Genomic DNA, 22,238 nt, shown 5'->3' with positions numbered 1-22,238 from the left:
CCTCCACACATGACGGTTGGTGGGGGAAAATCAGGGTTATATTCACAGCAGGTTTTGAACATGCGAGGTCTCTGTCTTGGAGAGCGAGGACACTTTACTAATGTAGTAAATCAGGCTCCCATCGTATAATTGGGAGCCTGACTTGGGTGCTGCCTGGGTTTTTCAGGGTTTGGGGAACCTGGCAATGAAAAGGAGGTAGGATATGCCAGTTCAAAAAGGGCAGCAATCCTTTACAGCACTTCATGTGCGCCAAAAGAAGCAGGGGTGCTCTCTCTGGTACCTTAAAGATTCCCTCAGTCTCCCTTCTGTCCATTTTTCCCTGTCCTGTGATTGCAGAATGCTCCTCACATGTAGCTTCTGAAGCACAGAAGCCTCATTTGCTGGCAACTTTCTCCTTGACCACAATCCCCAGAAGCTTTTCTCCCTCCCATAATTGCATCCATCTTCTCCAAGCTCCTGATCCCCAGCCCCAATCTCCAACTTTTCTCCCCCCTACTGATTATCAGGGACTGTTCACAAGGCTCCCCATCTGTGGTTTTGTGTCACTGGTTTTTCTGCCTGCAGCCAGACTGCAAGTCAATTTGGCTGTCTACTTTGCGGGAAACAAAATAAAAAATTGTAATAGAGGTTCTGCAATTAAATTTGACAGGATTTCCTCGTCTCCAGAGTCAATGCATATCCTGGTTATAGGATCCCTCTCTGCAAGTATTGGGTCATATATCGGTTGGCATCACATTTAAAAGTTGTAGACTCCAGCTGAAGTACTTGTTTATCAGAATTTCATACTGTGTCTAATCCTGAGGAGTAAACTCATATTTAATGGCATGCAACTATATGATTGCATTTTATGCTGCATTTGTACAGATGGGTTGCTTGTTAAATGGAAAATACAGTAACAAACATTTTATCTGGAAAGGTATTGTTTTGAAGATTAATATCAACCTAGATTCTTGTCATTTGGTCAGTCAGATATCTAATACAGGCTTAAGAATCATTGTTTCACTGGAAAGTTGAATATTAGAGGGTCAGAATTTCAATTTTAAAATAGTGTGCCAAGAGTGACAGATTTGAGAATGAAGTAAAATACATAAAATCATTCAATTCTTTGGAATTAATTTGCTCGTAAATTGCAGTTTTTCGAAATATTGTGTGGGGATACATCTTAAAAATATATTTTTGGAATCGCTTTAAACATGGATAATTATTGAGCTATGTTGGGTACTTAACAAAAGCTTGCAGTAAAAATTTCTTGGAACTTGGTGTCTCATTGCACTGTCTATTCGTGACAAGCCAGCTGCATTCGCACACTTCAGTACAGTCATTGCTATTGGCTGTCTCTGATCGAAAGCCTGCAGGCTGATGTAAAGTGCAGCCTGTTGTGAACTGCTGAATGGGACTTTGACAGGAATTAAACAGACAGAATTAACTGGGGAGAAATAGGATTTCAGCACTGCTATATTTTCTGTCTGAAACCTTTTAAAGATTAATATTAATAAGTAACCTGTTTATGCAAGGTTCATCTGTCTCTGCCATGTAGTTGTATGAAACATTTTCTACTTTTTTTTGTTTTGCACTGCAGGTCATTGAGTACTTCCACATGGCGACTAGCGCAGACTCGAACCCAAGACACGCAACTCATCACAGTTGATGAGAAATTGGTAAGGGTTTTAAATTGCTACCATTTTGGTGCCCAGAGGCTGTGTTTGTTTAAAAGCTGTATGCTATATACTTTGAGGAAAGGTACAAAAAGAATTACTGTCAAACTTTAAGGTCAGTTCTCCGAGCAGCTGGGATTTCAATATTGAGACAAAAATCTACATTACTGAAAGCAATCAACAAGCTCTCCTTATTCATCTACTGAAAGCAATCAACAAACTCCCCTTATTCATCTATGAAAACAATTTGAGGGCATTGCATAAATTACACATTAAGTTTCTGAAAACCTTTAGTGATTTCATTGTTAGACTTAAGGCAGCTCAGAATATCCAGGACCAGATTTATTTATTTTCCGTTCATACACCAATGCTGGAAATAATATTAAATATAGTAATAAATACACCTATTCATCAAAATATCTTTATTGCTAAAACCACTAAGTCAGATATGTGAAACATTTACCTGTACTCTGCCTTCTCACCCCTTTTCTTCTTTTATCCTATTTTCATTGTTTTCTATGTAGTGTTAGCTGTGGCTCAGTTGTTAGCGCTCTTGCCTCTGAGCCGCAAGGTTCCGGGTTCAAGACCCAGTCCAGGGCTTCAGTACAAAAATCTAAGCTGAAACTCAACGGTAGCACTGAGGGAGTGCAGCACTGTCAGGGGTGCCATCTTTCCAATGAGACGTTGAGGCTCTATCTGCCTTTCCAGGCGGATGTAAAATATCCCATATATTGAGAATTAGTTAACAGGCAGAAAGTAGAGAGTAGGGTAATTCTCAGGTTGGTAGGCCATGACGAATAGGGTACCAATAGGATATGAACTTAGGCCGCAGCTAGCTATTCCCATTGATTTGTATGCAGAGACCAAACCTAATGTTTCCAAGTTTGCCGATGACATAAATCTAGGTGGGAATGAGAATTGAGAGGAGGATACAAAGAGGTTTCAAGGGTTTCATTGGAGGAGGGGGCTCCACAAGAGTGGGTAAGGACATGGGATATAATGTGGAAAAATGTGAAGTTTCCCACTTGGGTAGGGCAAACAGAATTTGTAAATGGTGAGCGATTGGCAAGTGTTAGCATCCAAAGCGACCGGAGAGTCGTTATTAATGAGTCACTGAAAGCTAACATGCAGGTGCAGCAAGCAATTCGGAAGGTATGTTGGCCTTCATTGCAAGAGGATTTTAGTACAAGAGTAAAGGTGTCTTAGTGAGACCGCACTTGGCCAATCCTGTACACATTTGATCCCCTATCTAAGGAAGGATATAGTTGGCATGCAGGGAGTGTTACGGAAGTTCACCAGACTGATCCCTAGGACGGTGGGATTGTCCTATGAGGATAGATTGAGGAGACTGGGACTCTTCTCTAAGTTTAGAAGAATGAGAAGTGATCTCTTGAAGCATACAAAATTCCGACAGGGCTCAACTTGGTGGAAGCAGGAAGAATGTTTCTAGAACCAGGGGGCACAATCTCAGAATAAAAGGTAGGCCCTTTAGGTTTTATTCTTTGATGGGAAGGCAGTGGCATTGTGGTATTGTTGCTAGACTGCTAATCCAGAAACCCAGGGTAATGCTTTGGGGACCCAGGTTTGAATCCCCCCATGGCAGGTGGTGGAATGTAAACTCCATAAAATATCTGGAATTAAAAGTCTAATGACGTCCATGAAAACCGTTGTGGATTGTTGTAAAAACCCATCTGGTTCGCTAATGTCCTTCAGGGAAGGAAATCTGCTATACTTACCTGGTCTGGCCTACATGTGACTACAGACCCACAGCAATGTGTTTGACTATTAAATGCCCTCTGAAATGACCTAGCATTCAACCGCTACAAAAGCACAAAAAAGGAATGAAACCGGACGGATCACCCGACATTGACCCTTGTTTAACTTGAGGCCATGAGACTGCATGGAGTCCAGAGTCAATGTTGAGGACTCCCAGGGAAACCGCCTCCTGACTGTACACCACTGTGCCACCATCTCTGCTGGATCTGTCTTGTCGGTGAAACAGGACATACCCAGGAACGGTGATTGTGGTGTCTGGGGCATTGATCCAAATGACAATGGCAAACCCATCCCTGTTGACCGTGCAAAGTCCTCCTGGCGAACATCTGGGTGCTTGTACCAAAGTTGTGAGAACTGTCTCACAGACTAGTCAAGCAACAGCTTGACATAATTATGCTCTCAGAATCACACCTTACAGATAATGCCCCAGACACCACAATCACCGTTCCTGGGTTTGGCCTGTTTCACCGACAAGACAGATCCAGCAGAGATGGTGGCACAGTGGTGTACAGTCAGGAGGCGGTTCCCCTGCGAGTCCCCAACATTAACTCTGGACTCCATGCAGTCTCGTGGCCTCAAGTTAAACATGGGCAAGGAAACCTCCTGCTGATTACCACATGCCGTTCACCATCAGCTGATGAATCAGCACTCTTCCATATTGAACATGGAGGAAGCACTGAGGGTGGCAAGGGTGCAGAATATACTTGGGAGGGGGAGGGTGGCATGGTGGTGCAGTGGTTAGCACTGTTGTCTCACGGCGCTGAGAACCCGGGTTTGATCCTGGCCCCGGGTCACTGTCCGTGTGTAGTTTGCACATTCTCCCTATGTTTGTGTGGGTCTTACCCCCACAACCCAAAGTTGTGCAGGCTAGGCTGATTGGCCATGCTAAATAGCCCTTGATTGGGAAAAAAATTGGGTACTCTTTAAAAAAAAAATTTTTTTTAAAGAATATACTCTGGGTGGGGGATTTCAATGTCCATCACCAAGAATGGCTCAGTAGTACCTTCACCAAGCTGGCTGGGCCCTAAAAGACAGAGCTGCTAGACTGGGACTGCAACAAGTGGTGAGGGAACCAACAAGAGGGAAAACCATTCTTGAGCTCATCCTCCCCAAACTGCTGCAGATGCATCTGTCCATGACAGTTTCAGTAGAAGTGACCACCACACAGTCCTTGAGACAAATCCCCATCTTCACGTTAAGGATACCCTCCATTGTGTTGTGTGGCACTACCATCATGCTAAATGATAACAGATCTAGCAACTCGAGACTGGGCATCCCTGAGGTGCTGTGGGCCATCTGCAGCAACAGAATTGTACTCAACCACAATCTACAACCTCATGGCCCCATATACCCCACTGTATCATTACCGCCAAGCCAAGGGATCAACCCTGGCTCAATGAAGAGTGCAAGAGATCATGCCAGGAGCAACACAGGCATAACTAAAAATTGGGTGTCAACCTCGTGAAGCTTCAACCAAGGACTACTTGTGTGCCAAACAGCATAAGCAGCAAGTAATAGACAGAGCTAAGCAATTCCACAACAAATAAATCAGATCTAAGCTCTGCAGTTCTGCCACATCCAGCCGTGAATGGTGGTAGACAATTAAACAACTCGTTGGAGGAGGAGGCTCCACAAATATCCCCATTCTTAATGATGGAGGAGCCCAGTGTTTCTGTGCAAAAGACGAGACTGAAGCATTTGTAACAATCTTCAGTCAGAAGTTCTGATGAATGATCCATCTCGGTCTCCTCTGGAGGTCCCCAGCATCACTGATGTTAGTCCTCAGCCAATACGATTCACTCCACGTGATATCAAGAAATGGCTGAAGGCACTGGATACTGCAAAGGCTATGGGCCCTGACAATATTCCGGCAATAGTACTGAAGATTTGTGCTCCAGAACTTGCCGCACCCCTAGCCAAGCTGTTCCAATACAGCTACAAAGCTGGCATCTACCCAGCAAATTGCAGAAAATTGCCTAGGTGTGTCCTGTGCACAATAAACAGGACAAATGCAACCCAGCCAATTACTGCCCTATCAGTCTATTCTCCATCATCAGCCAAGTGATGGAAGGAGTCATCAACAGTGCTATCAAGCAGCACTTACTCAGCAATAGCCTGCTCACGGATGCTCAGTTTGGGTTCCGCCAGGGTCACTCAGCTCCTGACCTCATTACGGTCTTGGTTCAAACATGGTCAAAAGAGCTGAATGCCAGAGGTGAGAGTGACTTCTGTTGAAATGAAATGAAAATTGCTTATTGTCACAAGTAGGCTTCAAATGAAGTTACTGTGAAAAGCCCCTAGTCGCCACATTCCGGCGCCTGTTCGGGGAGGCCAGTACGGGAATTGAACCCGTGCTGCTGACCTGCTTTGGTCTGTTTTCAAAGCCAGCGATTTAGCCCTGTGCTAACCAGCCCTGTTGACATCAAGGCAGCATTTGACCGAGTATGGCATCAAGGAACCCGAGATAAACTGGAGTCAATCGGTATCAGGGACAAAACTCACCGCTGGTTGGAGTCATACCTGGCACAAAGGAAGATGGTTGTGGTGTTTGAAGTTCAATCATCTCAGCTTCACAATATCACTGCAGGAGATCCTCAGGGTGTTGTCCTAGGCCCAACTATCTTCTGCTGCTCATCAATGCCCTCCCTTCCATCGTACGGTCAGAAGTGGGCCTGTTCGCAGATGACTGCACAATGTTCAGCACCATTTACGACTCAGATAATGAAGCAATCCATGTCCAAATGCAGCAAGACCCAGATAATATCCAGGCTTGGGCTGACAAGTGGCAAGTTCCATTCGTGCCACATAAGTGCCGGGCAATGACCATCTCCGACACGAGAGGATCTAAACACCGCTCCTTGGCATTCAATGGCATTACCATCGCTGAATCCCCACAATCAACACTCTGGCGGTTACCATTGATCAGAAACTGAACATCATGAGCCATATTAATACTGTGGCTACCAGAGCAGGTCAAATGCTAGGAATCCGACAGCGAGTAACTCATCTCCTGACCCCCTTCCAAAGCATGTCCATCATCTACAAGGCACAAGTCAGGAGTGTAATGGAATACGCTCCTCTTGCCTGGATCATGCAGCTCCAACAACACTCAAGAAGCTTGACACCATCCAGGACAAAGCAGCTCGCTCGATTGTTCCCCCCTTCCACAAATGTTCAAGCTCCCACTGCTGATGGACAGTGGCAACCATGTGTACAAGATGCACGGCAGTAACTCGCCATGGTTCCTTTGGCAGCACCTTCGAAACCCACGACCACTAGCATTTAGAAGGACAAGAGCAGCAGGTACCTGGGTTCTCCAAGTCATTCACCACCCTGACTTGGAAATATACCGCCGTTCCTTCCCTGTCGCTGGGTCAAAGTCATGGAACTCCCTCCCGAACAGCACTGTGGGTGTACCTACACCTCCGAGACTGCAGCGGTTCAAGAAGGCATGCTTGAAGGGCAACTAGGGATGGGCAATAAATGCTGGCCAAACCAGTAACGCCCATCATGCCGTAAATTAATTTAAAAAAGGATGTTGTTGCTGATAAAGCACGCATTTGTTGTCCATTCACTAGCAGGTGCTAGTGAGCCATACTATTGCCAGGCCATTTCAGAGGAGCGTTACAAATCAACTTTGTTGCTCTGGGTCTGGATTCACAGTAAGCCTGACAAGGTAATGACTGCAGATTTCCTTTCCTAAAGGACATTAGTGAACCAGATTAATTTTTGTGACAATCTGTGATGATTTCTAGCTTTAATTGACTAGCTTCATATTCCAGATCATCTTCACTTAATTCAAATTCTGCCAGGGTAGGGTTTGAAATCAAGTCCTCAGAACAGTTGCCTGTGTCTCTGGATTGCTATAGTACAGTGACATCACCACTGCATCACCATCTCTCCCGAATTGAGGTGAGGAGGAATTTCTTCACTTCGAGGGTGGGGAATCGTTAGAATTCTCTACCCCAGAAGGCTGTGGAGCTCAGTCATTGAGTATGTTCAAGACAGAAATCAATGGGTTTCTAGACATTAAAGACACCAAGGGTTATGGGAGGTAGTGCAAGAAAATGGTGTTGAGGTAGGTCAGCCATGATCTAATTGAATGGCGCAGCAGACTTAAGGGGCCAAATGGACTTCTCCTGCTCTTGCATTTTTATTTTCATATTACTTTGAAGAAGAGAAGGGAAATTAGCACCACTGACCTGACTAATGTTAATCACTCATTCAGCATCAGAGAATCAAATGATCTGGTCATTATCACATTGCCGTTTGTGAGTGTTTAGTCTGCCCATATTGGCTGCCACGCTTCCGACAATCTTACCAGTGACTACATTTCAAAAAGTACTTCCTTGTCTGTGATGTGCTTTGAGATTCCAGTGGATGCAAAAAGTGCTACATCAATGCAAGCCTTTTTTCCCCTCTCTGTCATACCTAATTTACTTTCTTCTACCAATTCAAAAACCTTTTACTCTTTTAAAAAAAAAATGATAGGCTGAATATTATGTGGGTTGGCAATCATTGTCAGGTTATCACTCTGCTTCTACTTTTTTTATTCCTTGTTCTGGAGCTGCACATTTGAAATGAATGAAATGAAAATCGCTTATTGTCACAAGTAGGCTTCAAATGAAGTTACTGTGAAAAGCCCCTAGTCACCACATTCCGACGCCTGTTCGGGGAGGCTGTTACGGGAATCGAACCGTGCTGCTGGCCTGCCTTTGTCTGCTTTCAAAGCCAGCGATTTAGCCCTGTGCTAAACCAGCCCCTGTATCAGTGTTCACCAAAGAAAAGGACTTTGTGGAAGATGATTCTTGGGTAGGGTGTGTGGATGATCTAAGTCATGTTGACATCAAAAAGGAAGAGGTATTGGATGTTTTAAACAAAATTAAGGTGCATAAGTCTCCTGGGCCTGATGGGATCTACTCCAGAATACTGAGGGAAGCAAGGGAGGAAATTGCTGGGGCCTTGATTGACATCTTTGTATCCTCTTTGGCTTCTGACCCAGACTTGCTGAGTAATGTCGAGCGTAGTTGCTCATGGAGTCCTTCAGTGTAGGAGCACAGTGAGAGCAAAACCATGCTCCTTTTTACAGCGCTAACTGCCGTATTCTGGTAGATTTTAATGTCCCAGCCACTTTGACACGCTAGGAGAGCAAGTAAGCGCGCATGGTAAAGAAGGGGGTGGATTGGTCAGGGGGGAGGTTGGAGGTAGTCAGGGTTTAGAAGGGTAATCATACATACATAGAAAATAGAAACCGGAGAAGGCCATTCGGCCCTTCGAGCCTTCTCCGCCATTCATTATGATCATGGCTGATCATCAAGTTCAATACTCTGATCCTGCTTTCCCCCCATATCCCTTTAGCCCCAAGAGCTATATCTAATTCCTCCTTGAAATTACACAACATTTTGGCCTCAGCTACTTTATGTGGTAGTGAATTCCACAGATTCACCACTCTCTGGGTGAAGAAATGTCTCCTCACCTCAGTCCTAAAAGGTTTACCCCCTTATCCTCAAATTATGACCCTTCCTTCTGGACTCCCCTACCATTGGGAATATTCTTTTCGAATTTACCCTGTCTAATCCTGTTAGAATTTTATAAGTTACTATGAGATCCCCTCTCACTCTTCGAAACTCCACTGAATATAACCCTAACCAACTTAGTCTCTCCTCATATGTCCACCCTGCCATCCCAGGAGTCAGCCTGTTAAACCTTTGCGCACTCCCTCCACAGCAAGAACACCCTTTCTCAGATAAGGACACCAAAACTGCACACACGAGTCCAAGTGTGGCCTCACCAAGGCCCTATAAAATTGCAGTAAAACATAGCTATTCCTACACTCAAATCCTCTCACTATGAAGGCCAACAACCATTTGCCTTCGTTACTGCCTGCTGTGCCTGCACGCTTACTTTCAGCGACTTTATCTGAGTATCCACCTGTCTCAATTTACACCCATTCAAATAATAATCTGCCATCTTAATTTTGCTACCGAAGCGGATAACCTGCCATTTATCCACATTATAGTGCATCTGTCATGCATATGCCCACTCACTCAGCCTGTCCAAATCCTGCTGTCAAAAGCCTACACCATCCTGAGAGCTCACTATCATCACAAATTTGGAGATAATACATTTAGTTCCCTCATCCGAGTTATTTAAAAAAAATTATTTTTATTCTGTTTTCAACATTTTATACATAAAACAAAACAATGCAAAAACAACTAGAACACCAGAAGCCCAGCCCCTCCACTTCACCAGCCAACACTACAATAACACCCAATCCCCATCTCCACCCCTTAGCAGCATATGGTAACGAACACTTTAAAGTGTAGAATAAACAGACTCCATTTCTTGTGGAACCCCTTAGTTGCCACTCTTAAAGCAAACTTAACCTTCTCCAAATACAGAAACTCCATCAAGCCCCCAAGCCATCCAGAGGCACAGGGCACAGAAGCTGACCTCCACCCCAACAGGACCCGTCTGTAAGCAATCAGTGAGGCGAAGGCTCAAAGATCTGCCCCCCTCCCGTCTGCAGCTCCGGCAGGTCTGACACCCCAAATATGGCCCCCAGGGGACTGGACTCCAAGTCTGTGCGTAGGATCGACGACATGGTGTTGAAAAACAACATCCAAAATTTCTCCATCTTCGGGCAGGACCAGAACATCTGTACATGGCTGACCGGACCTCTCCCACATATCTCCTCCATCCCCTCCAAGAACTGGCTCATCCTTGACCTTGTCAGGTGCACTCTGTGCATCACCTTTGACTGCATTAACCCTAGCCTCGCACACGAGGTTGAGGCTTTCACCCTCCGCAACACCTTACGCAACACCTCCTATTGCGTCACCCCCAATTCCTCTCACTTGGCCGTAACCCCCTCCAACGACCCCCTCCTCCATAATCCTCCCATAAATTGCCGAGGTGACCCTCCAACCCCATCCCCGACAACACCCCTTCCAATAACAAGGAGGGCAGTGTCCCCTGAAACGTTGGGAAAACCTTTCTTGCAACGTCCCTCTGGCTCCTCCCACCCCCAAAACCTAACATCCAGCCTCACCGGCTCAAACATATGATTCTCTTGGACCGCCATCAGCTTCGACCCCATCTCCAACTTAAAATGCTGCCAAGCCTACCTCCATATCTTCAGTACCACCACCACCTTCGGACTACCCGAGTATTTCCCAGGGGCAAACGGGAGCACGCTATTGCTAGCGCCCAACCCCCTACAACAGTCTGCCTCCATTCTCATCCGCATTGCCTGCAGCTCCCTTCCCCAACCCTGCACCTTGCACAAGCTACCGGATGCATTCTTTCTCATTGTACTGCCATTTAATGGGAGCAACTGCGAGGCCAAAACAATTCAGCCCCCAATAATAATATAACAGATTTGGAAGAACCAAACCCCCCTGACTGTCGCCCTCTCTGAAGCACCGTCCTCCGAATCCTTGCTACCGTACCCGCCCATACAAATGACAAAACAAACCGTCCCACCCGCATAGAAAACGCCTTCGGCAAAAAGACCCATAAGCACTGGAATAAAAATTAAAGCTGCGGCAAGATATTTATCTTCACCGTCTTCACCCAATAAGGCTATCCCACCTCAACAAATCCTCCTTAGCCCCGTCCACTAGGCCCCAGAAATTCAATTTGTGGTGCCAGGCCGTCCCGAACCACCTGCACCCCCAAATACCCGAAGTGAGTAGTCGTCACATCAAACGGCAATCCCCCGCAAGTCAGCCCCTGCTCCGGAGAAGAAACCAAAAAGCACGTGCTCTTTTCTAAATTCAGTTTACGTCCCCCAAAAATCCCAAACTTCTTGAGCAGTCCCATTATGCCCTCCACCATTGGACCCGCGTTAAAAATATACAACAAAAAGTAGTCGACATACAAGGACACCCTATGCTCCACAACCCCCCTTTGCTATCCCCTTGCACTTATCCGAAAACCTCAGCACAATAGCCAAGGGCTCTATCGCCAACGTAAACAAGAGGGGGTAATTGTTTTACGTACCATGTTTATGTTGCTGTTATCGTTATTATTATAAAAACTACAAATACCCTAATAAAATGTTGTTTTTTTAAAACAAGAAGGGGGAACATGGGACTCATCCAAGTCATTAATATGTAATGTGAACAGTTGGGGTCCCAGCACAGATACCTGCCGTATCCCACTTGTCACTGCCAATCGGAAAAAGACCCAGTTAGTCCAACTTCTTGCTTCCTGTCTGCTAACCAGCTTTCTATCCATCTCGAGACACTCCCCGCGATCCCGTGCGCTTCGAGTTTACATAGTAATCTGCTATGTGACTCCTTGTCGAAAGCCTTCTGAAAGTCTAAATAAACCACATCCCTGCTCAAGTCGACTAGTTACATCTTCATAGAATTCCAGTAGTTTTGTCAAACATGATTTCTCTTTCGTAAATCCGTACTGACTTTGTCTGATTATACCACTGCTTTCCAAATCGGATGGGAGGGGCTTAATCAAGGTGCGGGGCTGGTCAGGTTATCATGGGGTTTAGTTGGGGTGTTTGGGGTGGGGGTGGGGGAAGTGGGGGGGGGGCGGTGTTGGAGGGTGTCAGTAGTATAGTTTCCCAAGTGGTCAGTGCGTGGGGTCTTCTGAGGAGTCCCCAAGTGAATCTTCTGTTCTATCTCCGGGGAACAGACGATCTGGGCCAATATTTTGCTGCTTCTACATTTTGCTGTCACTATTCGTTAATGAGAAGCATTTTGATTTTCATTGACTGGAAACCACCTTGAAGGCTGGTTTTGGAACCAGTGAAGAGCCCACACAGTCTTGGTCTGACTATCCAAGGGAATAGTCATTCAGTAAGCTCCATGATAACTCAACATGCCTTCTGGAATTAAAATTTCCCATTTTAATTTAGTGTGTGCTTGTGTGCATGTGCATAAATATAATATGTAATTGTCAGTTACCTCATGTCTGTCTAGCTTTGTGATATTTTTAGAGACCAGATGATTGAAGAAGTAGTTTACTGCTGTTGGAAGCATATTGTCACGTTCCTTTATAGACACCATTTGGGGATAAAACTCACCATTTCTAGAACATAAATTTTGTTTTTCTTTCAGCTCAGAATAGTTCACCATTAAGTTCTAAGGTGCACCTATATGGTTTCAAAGGCCAATAGGCAGACCAACATCAACAGCATGACTATGCAGTAAGCATTTTGTGCAGCTGTATGCATACTTTAAACAAGATAATGTAGAACATACAAAACAACTTTTCTTTTAAAAAGGTGATAAATGTAATTAATAGTGAAAAGCAACCGTGCCAATATCGCTAAAATTGTGACTTACTCCAACTTTAAGCTCTTGTTACTTTTCAGTGGACTTGCCAATTAATAGATTAGTAACAACAAAGACATAGTTAAAAATTAAGTTTAGTTGTGTTAAAAACTTGTCAATCTTGTGTTTTTCCCCCAAGTTATTTCAATATATTTATATATATATATATATATATGTTGAAATTTGTATTCCGCCAGCCGCAAAATGTTCATGTCAATTCATTTTGGTACAAAAGTAATGAAAGGCACATAGGGCGACATGGTAGCACAGTGGTTAGCACTGTTGCTTCATCGCTCCAGGGTCCCAGGTTCGATTCCTGGCTTGGGTCACTGTGTGGAGTCTGCACATTCTCCCCGTGTCTGCGTGGGTTTTCTCCGGGTGCTCTGGTTTCCTCCCACAGTCCAAGGATGTGCTGGTTAGGTGTATTGGTCACGCTAAATTGCCCTTGGTGTCCAAAAAGTTTAGGTTGGGTTACGGGGATACAGTGGAGGTGTGGGTTTGGGTAGGGTGCTCTTTCCAAGGGCCGGTGTAGACTCGATAGGCTGAATGGCCTCCTGCTCTGTAAATTCTGTGATTCTATGATTAATGGAATAAAGTTGTTCCTTTGTTTTTTAAATCTATAAACTGCCACATCTGTACTGTACTTCAAAAATTCACAATGGGATGGAAGAAATTTGATTTTAAGGCTCGAGACAATAATTTTTAGTCTTGCTTTCATGATTGCCCATAAAAACAATGAGCTCCTAAGAAGAAAAGAATTTCATGTACCTTTGAAAGTAACTCAATTTTAATGTCTTAAAGCCTCATTGTAAAGAAGTGTGCAGCAGACATAATTTGTTCAATGCTTCACTCGATCACCCACTCTTCCCCGTCCCTCCTTCCCCATTTGCCCCTCCCTCACCTGTTCTCTACCCCCCCCCTCCCCCCCCTTCCTTCATACTCATTGAGGGAAAAGCTAAGACCTCACAGTGCTGTTGGCCATATGCTGCCAGTAGCCGTCAAACGTCACCGTAGCTTTGAACTTTTTTTCGCGGCCCAGTAGTAATGGCTCTTTCCATGGATCAGCAGTGCACTTTGTTGGCGTCTCATAAGCGGCAGTAGAACACTGCAAGTCACTGATAACTGATGCCCTTGTTGCAAGAGCTGGGCAGTTCATACATTTTGGGCAGATCGCAACCTTGCAGGCACATAAGAGAGGTGGGATTTGCTTCCATCACTGAATTTCGCAGCTGCAGGATATCATCAGTTGCACCTCTATGGTAGGAAAGCACTGAATAACTGTCCAGTAAACTGATCGCGCCAGGGCAGGCATGGCGGGACTTCCCCTGCACTTATACACTTGGCTATCAGCCAATTAATCGACTGCCTTAAGGGAGCTGTCCAATTCTTGGTGGAGGGTAGGTCCTAGTGTCATGGTGCAGCTGTTTTTTATAAACACACCTGTGCAGCAGTCAGCTCGAACACAGGCACGACAGAGCAGGTGGGCATCAAAACTTGGCTAATGAGTTGGTTTTAAGAAACACCTTAAAAGAGGAGAAAGAGGCATAATGTTTTCGGGAGAGAATTTTAGAACTTGGGGTGAAGTAGCTGGAGGCACGGTCACCAATAGTGGAGTGATTGAAATTGGGATGAAGAAGAGTTACAGAAAATAGTAAGGGATGAGTCCATGGAGGAATTTAATCACAAGGATCAGAATCAAGCAAGGCTCTTGATGTTTTACATCAAGTGTAACATCGTTCTTGTTCTCTGTATTATTTCTCAAGCCAAATTTTGAACTCTGCTTCAAGAAATGTTTGTGTCAAGGTTAGCAGGTCCGCTCCGGAGGGAGGCAGCTGTAAGGGAAATTGTTCAGGTGAGGAACAGGGCAGCGAAGTTGGTGGTGGCTCCGGATCTGATTAACAAGGTCTTTGAGGAATTTTATGAGAGGTTGTACAGGTCAGAGCCACCTGGGGGAGACCGGGCGATGCAAGAATTTCTAGATGGGTTGGAGTACCCGAGGTTAGGGGAGGGGGACAGGGCTACATTGGAAGGAACGATAGTGGAGCAGTAGATAAAAGATGCGATTGGAAGATGCAGTCGGGGAAGGTGGCAGGGCCGGAATGGTTTCTAGTGGAATATTATAAAAACTTCAAGGATAAGCTGGCACCCCTGATGGTGGGGATGTTTGAAGGGGCGATAGGGAAGGGGGTGTTGCCACAAACCTTGGGGCAGTCATCGATTTCCCTGTTGCTAAAAAAAGATAAGGACCCGATGGAGCGTGGGTCATATAGGCCCATATCATCTTTGAATGTGGACACAAAAGTATTGACGAAGGTACTGGCAGGTAGGCTGAAGGAGTGCCTCCCGAAGGTGATAGGTGAACATCAGACGGGGTTTGTGAGAGGGAGGCAGCTCTTTTCAAACGTTAGAAGGGTATTGAACGTGGTTATGGCAGCGGCGGAAGGGAAGGAAATGGAGGTGGTTGTGGCATTGGAAGCTGAGAAGGCGTTTGACCGGGTAGAATGGGGGTACTTAATGGCAGTTCTGGAGCCGTTTGGGATTGGACCAAGATTTGTGAACTGGGTAAATCTACTATACAAGGAGCCGAGGGCGAGTGTCCGCACAAACAACATCAGATCAAGATACGTTTCTCTCCACCATGGGACTAGGCAGGGATCTCCTATGTCCCCCCTGCTGTTTGCATTCGCGATTGAGTCGTTGGCCATCGCAGAAAGAAGTTTGGGGGTATGGAAAGGAATAGTGAGAGGGGGGTAGAGCATAGGGTGTCCTTATATGCCGATGACTTGCTGTTATACGTGTCGGACCGAGTGTGTCGATAGGGGGAATATTGGAGCTGCTTCGGGTGTTTGGGTCTTTCTCGGGGTACAAACTAAACCTGGACAAGAGTGAGTATTTTGTGGTGTCCCAGCTGGGGGTGGGGGGGCCAGCCATTCCGTAGGGCAGGGACTCACTTTAGGTACCTGGGGGTTCAGGTTGCCCGGGAGTGGGACGGGGAGAGGTGGGGGGCTCTGCAGGTACAACATTTCTAGTTTGGTGGGGAGAGTGGAAGCTGATCTGGCAAGGTGGGATGGTCTCCCTCTGTCACTGGCGGGTAGGGTGCAGGCAGTTAAAATGAACGTGTTGCCACGATTTCTGTTTATTTTCCAATGCCTGCTGATTTTCCTGCCAAAGGCATTTTTCAGAGAGATTGAGGGAAGGATTACTTCGTTCATATGGGGAGGGAAGGTGGCCAGAGTTAGAAAGGTGCTGCTGCAGAGGGGAAGGCAGGCGGGGGGGGTTGGGTCTTCCAAGCCTGATGTATTACTACTGGGCGGCGAATGTGGAGAAGGTGCGGAGCTGGGTCAGAGGGGTTGATTCCCAGTGGGTCAGAATGGAGGAGAGTTTGTGCAGGGGGTCGGGATTGAAAGCACTAGCAACAGCGCCGCTCCCGATGGCCCTGGGGAAATACTCAGCGAGTCCGGTAATAATAGCTTCATTGAGAATTTGGAGGCAGTTTCGCCAACACTTCGGGTTGGGGGCAGTGTCAAGGGAAATGCCGATTCGGGGTAACCACAGATTTGAGCCAGGGAAGTGGGATGGAAACTTTTGGAAATGGGAGGAGAAGGGGATTACGACACTAAAAGATTTGTATCTTCAGGGTCGGTTTGCAGGATTGAAGGAGCTGGAAGCGAAATATGGGCTGGAGCACGGGGGAATGTTTAGATACATGCAGGTTCGAGATTTTGCCAGAAAGGAGATACAGAGCTTCCCGGTGGAGCCGGCCTCCACATTGCTGGAGGAGGTGCTGACGACAGGGAGACTGGATAAGGGGTTAGTGGCGGCGGTTTATGGAACTATTTTGGAAGAGGAGAAGGCACCACTGGAAGGGATCAAAGCGAATTGGGAGCAAGAGTTGGGAGAAGATATGGAGGAGGGGTTCTGGTGTTCGGTTCTCCGGAGAGTGAACGCCTCCACCTCGTGCGCGACATTAGTTGGTGGGGGGGTGGTTGGGAGGGTTGTGGGGGAGGGGAACTGTGTGAGTTAATGGTGAGTATGGGTGATTCCTGATTCCTTTTTGTCATTTGTTTATGTGAACATGCGGGCTAATGTTTGGGGTTCGGTGGGAGGATGGGATTGTTGTTATTGATATGGGGATTGACATTATATTCGTTACTGATTATTGTTTCTTGATGGGTGCAAATTTGGGAGAAAATGTGAAAATGGAGGACAATAAAAAAATATTTTTTAAAAACTTCCCGCATAATTGCAGATCCTCATTCCTTGATAACTTCTTTCCCTGTTTGACACCTTCTATTTTTAAGTCTTGGTTTAAGAATGTCGGAAGTCTTCCTTTTCAGGTTCCTGCTCCAATATTGGAAAGTAGATGTTTGTGATGCTCATGAGTTACAGTCTTCTACATTTGTGAAAGGACTGTCCTTGCTCATCACTAATTAATTATCCTATCTAGATTTTATGTGCCACAAACCATCCACAGTCATAAGCAACATTAAACCTTTGGTGCTCCAACTGATTTGGATTGCCCCTCAAAAGCTAAATCTATGGAGAGAAATTAATCATGGAATTTACAGTGCAGAAGGAGGCCATTTGGCCCATCGAGTCTGCAGTGGCCCTTGGAAAGAGCACCTTACTTAAGCCCACACCTCCACCCTTTCCCTGTAACCCAGTAACCCCACCTACCCTTTTTTTGGGACACTAAGGGTAATTTAGCATGGCCAATCCACCTATGCTGCACACATTTGGACTGTGGGAGGAAACCCACGCAGACACTGGGAGAACGTGCAGACTCCGCCGAGAATCGAACCTGGGACCCTGGAGCTGTGAAGCAACAATACTAACCACTATGCCACCATACCGCTGGTTAGGTTATGTCAGAGATTGAGATTTAAGTTGTTTATGTTCAGCAAAGAAGGACAAAAGAGTTGATTAAGAAGGGGAAAGTATAATACGAAAGGAAGCTTGCACGGAACAGAAAGACTGACACTAAGGTTCTATCGATATGTGAGGAGAAAGAGATTGGTAAAGAGAAATGTAGGCCCCCTACAGACAGAAACAGGGGATGCATAATAAGGGACAAAGAAATGGCTGAGCAATTGAATACATACTTTGGTTTAGTCTTCACAAAAGAGGACACAAATCAGACACCAGTAATGTTGGAGAATGAAAGGTTTAGTGAGAGGAAATAACTGAGGGTGATCAACATTAGTAGAGAAATTGATAGGGAAAATTGATGGGATTGAAGGCAGATAAATCCCCAAGGCCTGAGAATCTGCATCCCAGAGTGCTTAAGGAGGTGGCTCTGGAAATAGTGGATGCATTGGTGGTCATTTTCCGGGCTTCTATAGACTCTGGAACTGTCCCTGCAGATTGGAGAGGAGCTCACTTCACTCCAATATTCAAAAAGGGAGGTAGAGAGAAAGCAGGGAATTTTAGACCAGTAAGCCTGACGTCTGTAGTGGGGGAAATGCTTGAATCCATTATCAAGGACTTTATAGCGGAACATTTAGAAAGCAGTGGCAGGATCAGTCAGAGTCAGCATGGATTTATGAAGGGAAGATCATGCTTGACAAATCTGTTGGAATTCTTTGAAGAGGTAACTAGTACAGTCAACAAAGGGGAGGGAGCCAGTCAATGCGGTATATTTGGACTTTCAGAAGGCGTTTGACAAAGTCACGCATAAGAGATTATTGTGCAAAATTAAAGCGCATGGGATTGGGGGAAATGTATTGAGGTGGATAGAAAACTGGTTGGCAGCGAGGAAACAAAGAATAGGGATTAATGGGTCCTTTTCAAATTGACAGGCAGTAACCAGTGGGGTACCACAGGGAACGGTGCTGGGACCCCAGCAATTCACAATATATATTAATGATTTGGATGAGGGAACAAAATGTAACATCTCAAAGTTTGCAGATGATACCAAATTAGGTGGGAGGGTGAATTGTGACGAGGATGCAGGGATCCTACAGCAAGATCTGGACAGGTTGGGCGAGTGGGCAAATCAATGGCAGATGCAGTACAATTTGGATAAGCGTGAGGTTATTCACTTTGGAAGCAAAAACAGGAAGGCAGATTACTACCTGAATGGTTGTAAATTGGGAGAGGGGAGTGTGCAGCGGGACCTGGATATCTTTCTGCACCAATAGCTGAAGGTAAGCATGCAGGTGCAGCAGGTGGTAAAGAAGGCTAATGGTATGTTGGCCTTCATTGCGACAGGTTTCGAGTATAGAAGCAGGGATGTGTTGCCACCATTATACAGGGCCTTGGTGAGGCCACACCTGGAGTATTGTGTGCAGTTTTGGTCTCCTTCCCAAAGGAAGAATGTTCTTGCTCTTGAAGGAGTGCAGCGAAGGTTTACCAGACTGATTCCCAGGATGGCTGGACTGTCATATGAGGAGAGATTGATTAGGTCGGGATTTTCTTTTGCTGGAGTTCAGAAAAATGAGGGGGGATCTCATAGAGACTAATAAAATTTTAACAGGACTAGACAGGGTAGATGCAGGGAAGATGTTACCAATTATGGGTGTGTCCAGAACCAGGGGTCAGAGTCTGAGGATTCAGGGTAAATCTTTTCGGACAGATGTAAGGAGACATTTCTTTTCCCAAAGAGTGGTGAGCCTGTGGAATTCATTACCACAGGAAGTAGTTGATGCTAAAACCTTGAATATATTCAAGAGGGGCTAGATATAGCACTTGGGAAGAATGGGACCAAAGGCTATGGGGAGAAAGCAGGATTGAGTTGGATGATCAGCCATGATCGTGATGAATGGCGGAACAAGCTTGAAGGGCCAAAAGGCCTCCTCTTGCTCCTATCTTCTATGTATCTATGTTTCATTGCCAGTCGATTGGAACATGCTGAAAAACCGATTGTATGACAGTAGCTGTCATGCTTACATAATCGAATCAATCATCAACGAACAAATATAGTCCAGTTTGTGAGGCAATGAGGAGACCAGGCTGTGATGCTTTTCAGTCAGTAGATTTAATCAGTTTGGTGAAAAAGAAAGGGCTGGTGATGGATTGAGAACTTTTGAACTTGGCTGCAACGTTCATGTTTTTGGTTTTTCTTTTTGTTTCTCTGTTTTTGGAAAAAGTTTCTCGTTTTGCATTTCATAAAAGATGTTTGTGATGCCGTTTGCATTGATTTGGAACCAGCGGTAGAGCTGAGTGAGTTAAGGTTTTCATTTGCACTGTTGGGGGATGGAGGGATGCTTGTTTTGATCTTGGTGTTTTTCTGTTGGGCAATTGTGTGGGGATTGTTTGATGTTGGAGTTTGTTTGTATGAGCGGGTGGGGAGGGAACAATAGGTGGGAGACTATCTGGCGCCGGGGATGGGGACCACCAAGCGAGCTGGGCGTGCTAGCTCTCGGAAGCACAGTAGGGGGTATGCATATGTTTGGTTTAGTAAAGGGGTTGGGCTACAGGGTGTTGTTACTTGGGGTGGGGGGGGGGAGAGGGGGGGTGAATGTTCTGATGATGAGGGAGGGACTTGGGCTGAGGGACAGAGAGGAGGTTGGGGGTGGGGACAGCCTGGGGATGGAACGGTGGAGGTGCGGAGCACAGGCTGGAGGCGGGCCTAAAAAAGGGGATGGATGATCGGCGGAGGGGAGGGGGGGTGGGGGGGGGGGGAGGGGGGAAATGAGCCCCCCAACTAGGCTGATCACCTGGAATGTTTGAGGATTAAATGGGTCGGTCAAAAGGGCATGTGTGTTCGCACATCTTAGGGGATTGAAGGCGGACGTGCTAATGTTGCAGGAGACACACCTTAGAGTAACGGACCAGGTTAGACTGAGGAAAGGCTGGGTCAGTCAGGTCTTTCACTCGGGACTAGATTCAAAGACTTGAGTCGCGATCCTGATCAATAAGCGGGTGGTGTTTGAGGCGGGTAGAATAGTCTCGGACGTGGGAGGTCGGTACATTATGGTCAGTGGGAAGCTAGAGGGGGTGCAGGTGATATTAGTAATGTGTATGCACCAAATTGGGATGAGGTGGAGTTTATAAAGAGCATGCTGGGGAAGATACCGGACCTGGACTCGCACAGGTATGTCATGGGAGGGGACTTCAACACAGTTATGGATCCTGGTTTGGACCGGTCAAGCTCGAAAATGGGCAGGGTGCCAGCAATGGCAAAGGAACTAAAAGGGTTCATGGAGCTGATGTGGGGGGTGGATCCATGGAGATTTGGGCAGTCGAGGGTGAAGGAATTCTCCTTCTACTCACACGTGCATAAAGTGTACTCCCGGATTGATTTCTTTATTTTGAGCAGGGCCTTTCTGGCTGGGGTGGTGGAATTTCGGCAGCGGTGGTGTGGGAAACACTGAAGGCGGTGGTCAGGGGGGAGCTGATCTCGATCCGGGCCCATAGGGAGAAGGTGGACAGGGCAGAGACGGACCGACTGGTAAAGGAGATACTACAGATCGATAGGAGGTATGCGGAGACCCCAGAGGCAGGGCTTTTAAGGGAACGGCGGAGGTTACAGGCGGAGTTGAGCTTGCTGACCACAGGGAGGGTGGTGGAGCAGCTGAGAAAGGCGTGGGGGGCGATCTATGAGCATGGAGAGCAGGCCAGCAGATTGCTTGCACAGCAGCTTAGGAAGAGGGAGGCAGCTAGGGAGGTAGGGAAAGTAAAGGACAGAGATGGGAACCTGGTTGGTGATTCAGTAGGGGCAAATAAGACGTTTAGGGATTTCTAAAGCAGGCTATACAGGTCGGAACCCCCTACGGAGCCGGAGGGGATGAGGCACGTCTTGAAGGGGCTGAATTTCCCAAAGGTGGACGGGGAGCGGGTAGAAGGACTGGGGGCCCAATCGTGCTGGAAGAGATAGTGGAGGGCTTGAAATGAAAATGAAATGAAATGAAAATCGCTTATTGTCGCAACTAGGCTTCAATGAAGTTACTGTGAAACGCCCCTAGTCACCACATTCTGGCGCCTGTTCGGGGAGGCTGGTACGGGAATTGAACCGTGCTGCTGGCCTGCCTTGGTCTGCTTTGAAAGCCAGCTGTTTAGCCCAGTGTGCTAAACCAGCCCCAGGTGGGTGGGTAAGGCCCCGGGGCCGGACGGGTACCGAGTGGATTTTTATAAAACGTTCTCTGGGATATTGGGGCCGGTGTTGTTGAGGATGTTCAATGAGGCAAGGGAATGAGGGGTGTTGCCCCTGACGATGTCACAGGCAACGATTTTGCTGATTCTTAAGCGGGACAAGAACCCGGAGCTGTGTGGGTCCTACAGGCCGATCTCCCTGTTGAATGTAGATGCCAAGTTGCTGGCCAAAATCTTGCCCTCCAGGATTGAGGATTGTGTTCCGGACGTTATTGGGGAGGATCAGACGGGGTTTGTTAAGGGCAGGCAGTTGGTAGTCAATGTAAGAAGGCTGTTAAATGTGATCATGATGCCCCCGGAAGGTAGGGAGATGGAGGTAGTGATCGCAGTAGATGCAGAAAAGGCTTTTGATTGGGTAGAATGTGACTATTTGCGGGAGATACTGGGACGGTTCGGATTCGGGCGGGGCTTTATTGAC

At 46.4% G+C, this 22,238-nt stretch overlaps 1 protein-coding gene across 1 annotated transcript in view; it reads left to right on the top strand.

Moving 5' to 3' along the window:
- ndufs4 (NADH:ubiquinone oxidoreductase subunit S4) overlaps window positions 1–22,238 on the top strand; it is a 294,640-nt gene that overhangs the window by 64,554 nt on the left and 207,848 nt on the right. The window contains exon 2 of the mRNA XM_072497055.1: window positions 1,580–1,658. Within this exon, the coding sequence (XP_072353156.1) occupies window positions 1,580–1,658 (79 nt within the window). The remainder of the gene's footprint in view (window positions 1–1,579; window positions 1,659–22,238) is intronic.

Source organism: Scyliorhinus torazame, chromosome 3, assembly GCF_047496885.1.
Source record: "Scyliorhinus torazame isolate Kashiwa2021f chromosome 3, sScyTor2.1, whole genome shotgun sequence".
NCBI classification, from domain to species: Eukaryota; Metazoa; Chordata; class Chondrichthyes; order Carcharhiniformes; family Scyliorhinidae; genus Scyliorhinus; species Scyliorhinus torazame.
The sequence above is the reverse complement of the archived record's forward strand: the minus strand, read 5'-3'. Positions and strand labels throughout refer to the sequence as shown.